The 8,382-nt window shown below is 53.9% G+C and overlaps 1 protein-coding gene across 3 annotated transcripts; it reads right to left on the reverse strand.

Moving 5' to 3' along the window:
* Positions 1–270: 270 nt before the first annotated feature.
* On the reverse strand, positions 271–8,266 carry EBI3 (Epstein-Barr virus induced 3). Of its 3 annotated transcripts, none has more exons than XM_074351080.1 (5): positions 7,403–8,266; positions 6,655–6,775; positions 5,337–5,515; positions 3,648–3,805; positions 271–1,547 (listed from the first exon to the last, which is right to left on the reverse strand). In XM_074351080.1, exons 1-5 carry the CDS (start codon positions 7,467–7,469, stop codon positions 1,395–1,397), a joined length of 678 nt encoding a protein of 225 aa, XP_074207181.1. In that variant the 5' UTR covers positions 7,470–8,266; the 3' UTR covers positions 271–1,394. The 3 variants fall into 3 exon arrangements, with proteins under 3 accessions (XP_074207181.1, XP_074207182.1, XP_074207180.1); XM_074351081.1 differs by having other exon boundaries at positions 271–769; positions 6,655–6,778; XM_074351079.1 differs by having other exon boundaries at positions 6,655–6,778.
* Between the last annotated feature and the right edge of the window lie 116 nt (positions 8,267–8,382).

Below are 8,382 nucleotides of genomic sequence, written 5' to 3' on the forward strand. Positions count from 1 at the left end.
AGTTTATCTTGAGTCACAGGCAGAGACTCAAAGACCAGGCTCCAAATCTACTTACCCCTACACACACGTTAGCTCCCTGCTGTCCTCCCACCATTGCTTGCCTCTGCATAGTCCCTCTAAAGAGGATGTCCCTTCCCTGACCTCCTCCCTCCTTTTTACAAATGTTTGTTCCGTGTCAGAGACCTTCAGGATAAAAAGTGATGAGTAGTGGCTACTTCCGATGTGTCAGTGTCCTGTGGCTGCTGTAACAAAATGCCACTAGCTCAATACTTCAAAACAACACATTTATTATAGTTCTGGAGATCACAAGCCTAAAATGGGTGGTAGGACTGGTTCCTTCTGGAGGCTCCAGGAGAGAATCTGTTTCCTTGACTTTTCCAGCTCCTAGACGCTGTCGGAATTCCATGGCTCACGGCCCTGTCTCACTCTGACCTCTGCTACCATTGTCACATGACCTCCTATGTCTCCCTCTGACCCTCCTGCTTCCCTTTTATAAGGACACTTGTGATTACCTGGGGCCACCTGAATAACGCAGTATAACTTTACTTCATTTTCATTAAGCTAATGAAAGATCCTTAATCTTTAAATTAAGAATCCTCAAGATCATTAATTTAATTTCATACGCAAAGTCCCTTTTGCCATGTAAGGTACCATAGTCACAGCTTCTGGGGATTAGGACATGGGTATCTTTAGGGAGTCATTATTCTGCCTGCCATAGATGAGGTGGTCGGGGAAGGCTTCTTGGAGGAATTGACCTTTGACTTGAGACCTGAGTGAAAAGCACAGAGAAACCCCTGGATTGAGAAAACGCTTCAGGGACTGGCTGTTTTTCCCCCTCCTCAGAGAAATCTTCCCAGACAAACTCATGTCCCATTTGTGCCCACCACAGTGGGGCTCACAACTAGGTAGCCTCTGAGGAGGCAAGTGAACCCAACTGCTGAACCGAATGCATTTCACCATTCTATCCCAGGCAGAACGCCTCCACCCCTGCCCTGACTCCCCCAGCCCATCTCTTCCTCTGGTCCAGCCCTGACCTCACACACAGAGCAGGGATTCACTGTGTGTGTCTGGTCTGCCCTCTCCTCCCAGACTCTCCTCTGTTGAAGGAAGAGGAGGAAGAGTCCCGATTCCAGTGGCAATGACCCTTTTCTAATTGAACAAGTGAAAAAAAACCCCTCATATTCACAGTTCACGAAACTTTGCACTATTTCAAAAGAGGGAAGGAATACATCCCCATTCACAGATTGAGAATTGGAGGCTCAGAGAAGCAAAGTCACTTGTCCAAGGTTGTCCAGCAACTCGGCAGCAGCGAACCCAGGTCAGATAGATCCCATTCATCCCCAGGTGAATGGCAAGGATCCAGCCCCTCTTTAGGGGGTGCTGGGAGGCCCCTACTACTTGCCCAGGGTGACAGAGGCAGCAGCAGGGAGACTCCAAGCGCTCGATTCCCCGTAGTCAGTGAGGTCCTGGGCAGCCACCTGGATGCAGTACCTGGCTTGGGGCCTCACAGCCCTGAGGGTGAAGGACGTGGCCTCAATGGGCCCCACCTGAGAGCAGAAGGAGTGCCGGCTGAGTAGCAACAGGAGGCTGTGATGGAGCCTTCTGTCCCCCAGCTCAGGCTGCTGTGCCAGGACTCAGGCACCAAATGCCCATCCTAAAGGCATGCCATCGGCGGCCCCTTCCACGTCTTTGGACATCTTAAACATCCTGCTGACCAGGGAGAGACTGCCCCTCCCGGAGCTCATCAATTCTTGATCAACCAGGAGCATGCCTTTCATAGACAAGCCAATCAATCCTGAGTCCACACCCCATTCAACCCCCTTCCTCTACCTCACACACCATCCCACACCCCCTGCCCCGGCCCTGAATCACCACAGAGCTGGGTACCAGGCAGCTGGAGACCACCTTGCAGCCCGGAGCCCCTGGAATTCTTGAAACGCGCCACCTCTAAGCTGTTGACCTGCCATGCCTCACCCTTCCCGCGGGAACCCCAGTTGCGCTCCGGCCTGGGCTCTCCCCTGGCCCCGCAGGCCTGATGTGACCTGTGTGGTGCAGTGTGCCCCTTTCTCTCAGGAAATGTAATAAATTCTTCTTTTCACTGCCTTGACTGCTCCGTGTCCTCACTCAGGCACAGATTTCATCTGTGATGAGACACCCGCTCAGCTCTGCCTCTTCTGTTCTCCCTCCATCTGGCCTGTCCTCTCTGTCCCTGGCCCCTGCACAGTCTTCCTCCTGGTCCAGGTCCCCCCTCACCTCAGCGTGTCCCCAGCCAGCCACCACAGGCAGCTTCCCAAGCCCAGGTCTGTCTCCCTCCTCGCTCACCGAGCTGTCCCATGTGGCAGCTGGATGTGACACTTTACATTTTAAATTTAGATCAATTAATGGTTGAACAGCCTATGAGTCCACTCAGGGCTCCTGGCTTGTGCGCTATAAAACACTCAGCTTCGTGGCATGTGCATTCTGTCTCAATTTTGAAATTGCAGGGGGGGAAGGAAATAGCTCAGTGGTAGAGTGCATGCGTTCAGTTCCTGGTACCTCCATTTAAAAAAGTTGCAAACATTTACACAGTGAAATTAATGAGCGCCGAATAAAACTTAAAGCCAGTTCCTTGGCTACTCTCTATGTTGCTACCGCCCGGTAGCTCATATCCGGGACAATGTGGATATGGAATATTTCCACTGTGGCAGAAAGTTTTGTGGGACAGGATGGCAAAAGCCTCAACCCTGCAGAGACTCAGCTCCTTGCCCTAGTGCCCGAGGCTGCCCAGGACACGACTGACCTTCCCAGATGCTCAGCGGTTCCCTGCCTTTATTTTTTATTTTTTAAGAGTTTAAAACGATGGCAGGGGAGGGTGTAGCTCAGTGGTAGAGTGCCAGCTTAGCATGCATGAGGTCCTGGGTCCAATCCCCAGCACCTCCGTTAAGTAAATAAATAAACCTCGCTACCTGCCCCCCACAAAAATTAATAAAATTTTTAAAAATTTAAAACAATGTGTGTTGCTCTCCATTCAGGTGAAATTCCCATGACATAAATGTAACCATCCCGAAATGCACAATTCAGAGGCATTTAGCACATTCGCAGTGTTGTGCCACCATCACCACTCGAGTTCCAAAACATTCCATGACCCCAAAAGAAACCCTGTCCCACTCAGCGATCACTTCCGCTCCCCTCCTTCAGCCCTTGACAACCAGGAGCCCACTCTCTCTCTCTGTGGACCGGCCTGTTCTGGACACTTTATATATGTGAAATCACACACTGCGTGTCCTTCTGTGCCTGCTTCTCTCCCTGAGCACCGCGCTCTCGGGGTCCGTCCCCGTGGGAGCGGGTGTCAGGGCTGCTCTCCCTTTCACGGCTGAGCGATGCTCCCGTGTGTGGAGGGACCTCGTTCTGTGTCTCCATCATCTGCTGATGGGCATTTGGGTTGTTTCCACCTTTCGGTCGTTGTGACTAGTGCTGCTGGGAATGTTCGTGTACAAGTATTTGAGTCCCTGTTTATAATTCTTTTGAGTGGACGCCCAGGAGGAAACTGCCGGGCTGCCTGTATGTCGCTCTCTAGCGCCCCAAGCTGTGATCCAGGCGCACTGCACCTTTTGCACGTGCTGCTTCCTCGCCCTGGGACCATCCACCCGTCCCCCAGTCCTCCTCACCTGGCGGAAGCGGGTAGCTCCATGACGCTTGTAGCGAAGCCGGTATTTGAGTGAGAAGATCTCGGGGAAAGGCCAGGACCGGGGGGGTTCCCACTGTACCCACAGTCGCTGCCCAGGGAGGGGGCTCAGGCGTACGCCTTCCGGAGGGTCTGGTTTGACTGACGGGCAAGCAGGAGGCAGGGTCAGCGGAAGGCACATTTGTTCAATCATTTATACAATCAGCCAATAAATACTGAGTGCCTACTGAGTGTTCAACCATGTCCTGGACACTGGGGACACAGGGGACACAGTAGGGCCAGCCCCAACCCAAGCCCTGTCCTCTGGGTTCTCGGTCCATCAGAGCAGAAGACAACAGACAAGAGGCAAATCTGAAGGTCATAAAAAGGAGGGAAGAAAATTCAGGAGCACAAAGAGGGGAGCGGACTGTAATGTTTTCTGACACAGTCTCAGAAATACCACAAAACATACCACAAAACTCACCTTTTAAAAATATACAATTCATTGATTTTTAGTATATCCACAGAGTTGTGCAGCCATCACCACTATTTAAACCAGAACATTCCATCACTCCCAAAAGAAATCCCATCCCCCTTAGCAGTCACCCCCCATTCCTCCCTCTCTAGCCCTGACAACCACTAAACCACTCTCTCTCTTTGTGGACTGGCCTGTTCTGGATGTTTCATTAAGAACAGAGCCACACGCTGCGTGTCCTTCTGTGCCCGCTTCTCTCCCTGAGCACCGTGCTCTCGGGGTCCGTCCCCGCGGGGGCGGCTGTCAGGGATGCTCTCCCTTTCACGGCGGAGCGACGCTCCCGTGTGTGGAGGGACGCGCTTTGCAGGGGCACTTGTGCTGTTTCTACTTGTCTATTACGGGTCGTGCTGCTATGAACACTTGTGTTCATGTGTACATGTGTTTCCATTTCTCTTAGATACATGCCTAGAACTGGGGTTGCTGGGAGTTACGTGGTAACTTACGTTTAACGCTTATGTTTAACTCTGCCAGACTATCTTCTAGTAATCAACAGTAATGTATGACGGCTGCAATTTTTAAAAATATAGGCAGAGGGAACAGTTTGCAAAAGGCATGGGGCAGGACCATGCCTAGCTTGTTGGAGGTACAAGGAGGAGGCAGGTGTGGATGGAATAGAGTGAGGGGGACAGAGGGAGGGAAAGAGGGCGGGAAGGGGACGGGGGACAGGTCAAGGCCCTGTGGGCTGCGGGGGGGGGGGCCTCAGGCTTTTACCCCAAGGGAAGTGGGAGCCCTGGAGGGCTTGGGCAGAGGGGCGGGACCTGACTGGGAGCTCACAGGCGCCCTCTGGTGGCCACTGCAGGGAGGACAGACTGTGAGGGAGAGGATGGGAGCCTAGGGCAAAATCTGACTCGGGGCTCAGAGGCGCCCTCCAGTGTCCGCTGTGGGGAAGACAGACAGGGGTTGAGGGCAAGAGCTGGGGTACCAGAACCGAGGGAACTGCGCTGGTCCAGGTAGGCACTGATGATAGAGATCTGACCAGGTAGGGGCTCAGGAGTAGGAGAAGTGGGCAGATTCTTGATGAGCTATGAAGGCGGGGCCCACAGGATCCAGGACAGATGGACAGGATGAGTGACAGGTGGGAGGAGGGGAATGGTGAGAGGAGGGAGGAGCAGGAGCAAGCCGGCGCCCCTCCACACCCTCACCGCCACCCCCACTCACTGATGTTCTCCGGGACAAAGGGCAGGAAGCTGCTGCTGACGCCCTGGCGGTGGACGGCTGTGACGTTGAGCACGTAGGGCACCATGGAGAACATCTGGACGTCAGGAATGGTGCAGCTGGTGGCCTCCGGCCTGGGCTGGAGGCAGGGCCGGCTCTGCCCCTGGGCCGCCACTCCAAGCCTAGACACGGGGCGGGCGCTGTGAGGGTCCTAGCACTTCCTGCTGCCCTGCCTGTGCCTTGGACCCCAAGTGCGGACAGGGGGTGAGCAGCCCCGGGTTGGGGTCCTGCTCTTGGCTGCAGGTCCCTGGGGGAGCTGCTCACCCCAACATCACAGAGCCCAGGTGACCCAGGGTCTGGGGTAACACCCCACGGGAAGATGCTAGGGTCCAGTTCTAAAGGTTTCTGGAATGTCAACACTCCAGCCCTGGAATTCCAGTACTTCCAGGCCTACGATTCACAGACGCCAGAATCCGAAATAATAAGATTCCAATTCTCTCTAGTTCTGACATCCCAAGATTTCAGACTCTGGAGACTCGAGCTCAGCACGCTCCCAGGAGCTCTGTGCAGCATCCATCCTAAATGTTGGGCTTCTGCGTGTGGATGTGGGCAGCACCAGCCCCAGGTGGCCACCCCGCAGTTCGAGTGTGGCCAGGGCAACCAACTGCAACTTTTTATCTTATTTTATCTCATCTAAATGAAAAGTTTCCAGTTATCAGAAGCCTTGGAAAAGTTTCTCAGGACAACTTTGGTGGGTGAATCTGCTTTTCCAAACATAAATTGTATGAAATCTCATCAGAGACCAAGAATTTCTGATGGAAATTTAGCATCTGAATTGAAACATGCTATCACGTAAGACATACATGGAATTTCCATGACTTAGTGTAACAAGACAGAACGTAAAATAACTCATTAATTTTTAAAGTATGGATTACCTGTTGAAATAATACTTTAGATAATCATATTAAGTGATATTAAATCAACTTCTGGTATAAATTTAAATATATGAATCATATATAAGCGTGTTAAATTACATTGCGTTCAACCATATTAAATGCTGGTTGTAATATTCAGATATTATTTAAATAAAATATTAAAATCAATGTCATCCATTTCTTTTTATTTTTTAAAATGTGGCTTCTAGAAAATTTCACCCTCCACACGTGGCTCGCAGAATGTAGCTTAGGGATTATGTTTCCAAGGGTTGGTGCCTGCTCTAGAATCCCAGGGGTTTCAGGCTCTCATTAAGTCTCCAGTTGCCCAGATCCTAGCGTGTCAGCCCAGCCCTGGAATCCCCAGGAAGCCCTCCAGGCTCTCTGACCTGTATGTGGCGATGAAGGAGGTGGTCCTGGTGGAGTCTGGAGCAGGCGGCAGGGTCCAGAAGCAGTCCACGGCGACTGGGTACCTAGAGGCCTGACACTGCAGCCTGGGTTGGGTGGGAGCTGCTGGGGTCCCAGAGAGAGAAGTGGAGAGGCTCGTGAACTTCTGATTCACCCAGGACTGTCAAAGCTCTACCATGCCTCAGCCCCTGCCGCGCTGCCAGCCAGTGCTGGGAACACAGTAGGTGACTAACAAGGGTTTGTGGAAACAATAAGTACCTGAATGAAAGGCGTCTACCTCGTCTCTCAGCCCTGCTACAACCCAGCAAGGAAGGGACTGTTAGCCCATTTTCCAGATGGAGAAACTGAGGTTGTGGGAGCCACAGAGGGGACCTGGGGATGGAGGGGATTTCTGATAGGAGGGAGATGTTTTACTGGACCCCCCTCTTTGTGATAGTTTTATTTTTAATCACATGAAATGAATGCAGACGACTAAAATTTCTCTCTCTCTGCTTCCCTCCCTCCAGGCTGTAGCTGCCACATCCTGGTGTCACCCTCAGGTAGGACTCATCCTCCCCGTGCCTCAGTTTCCCTGTCCATGCAATGGGATGGTCACCCCTTCCCACCAGGGGGTACACAGTAGGTGTGTGAGCTCCTAATCCACCCAGAATGTCCCACAGCAGACAAAGCCCAGTCCCCAGACAGTGTCCCTCTGTCCTGGCCCCCCCACCCCTTGGGGTCCCCACGTACCTTCTCTCCCGAGGCAGGGTGAGCAGCCCACCCAGAGGGCGAGGGCCAGAACAAGTCCCGTGGCCATGGCTCTGGCGAACTCTGCTTCCAGGGGTTGGGGCAGGGAGAACCCTCAGGGAGAGAGAGGACTTAGGTCCCACCCAGGGGGAAGCCCAGGCCCTGGTTGAGGCCCCCCACTTCCCCTTCCCTTTCTGACTCACTGCCCGGTACATGGGGCCAGTGGAGAGTCAAGCAGGGATGGAGGAGGAGCCCCTGGTCCCCTCCTTGGCCACACCTCTCGGGGATGGAAGGCCCCAACAGAGGGCAGGGAGAGGAGGCCACAGAAGGGAGAAGTGGTGACCCCATGGCCTTTCCCAGCAGAGCCTTCCTTCTGGCTGCAGTGAGGAGGGGGAACCCCGGGGAGGGGGATGATGACATAGAGAAAGACAGAGAAAGGCCGAGGAGGGGAGGGACAGAGAGACAGAGAGAACCAGGCACCGACACAGGAGATGCCCATGCACGCATCAACCCCAGTGCTGGGGACCCCCCCACCGCCGCCGCGGAGCTCCGCCCTCCAGGCCACAGGGAGACGGAAACACAGGCCCTGGGGAGGCAGCCCCCTGTGGACAGCCTCTGAGGGCCTGGGGTGCCCAGGGACAGGCTGAGCCAGTGCAGGACACCAAGGAAACCCCAGAGACAGGCTGGACACAGGGCTGCCCCCTGCCTGAGCCAGAAAGCAAAGAGAATCCCCAGGGATTCCGGGAGGGCCGCCCCAGGGCAGGGGGGCTGGGGCGGGGCACCCCCACCCGGCCGGGTTAGGGTGAGGGCAGTGAGGTAAGATCCTGTCTCCACTTAACACTCGGAGAGTTTGTTCATCGTGAACTTCTGGGTGTCCCTTCTGACTTTCCAAAAATAACGCTCACGTGGCGTTCACCGCGGAGACTGCATCCGGCCTCACTCTCCCCCGAGCCCCTCATCCCTGCTCGGGGGTGGCCCCTGCG

This window comes from Camelus bactrianus, chromosome 22 (genome assembly GCF_048773025.1).
Source record: "Camelus bactrianus isolate YW-2024 breed Bactrian camel chromosome 22, ASM4877302v1, whole genome shotgun sequence".
Classification (NCBI taxonomy): Eukaryota; Metazoa; Chordata; class Mammalia; order Artiodactyla; family Camelidae; genus Camelus; species Camelus bactrianus.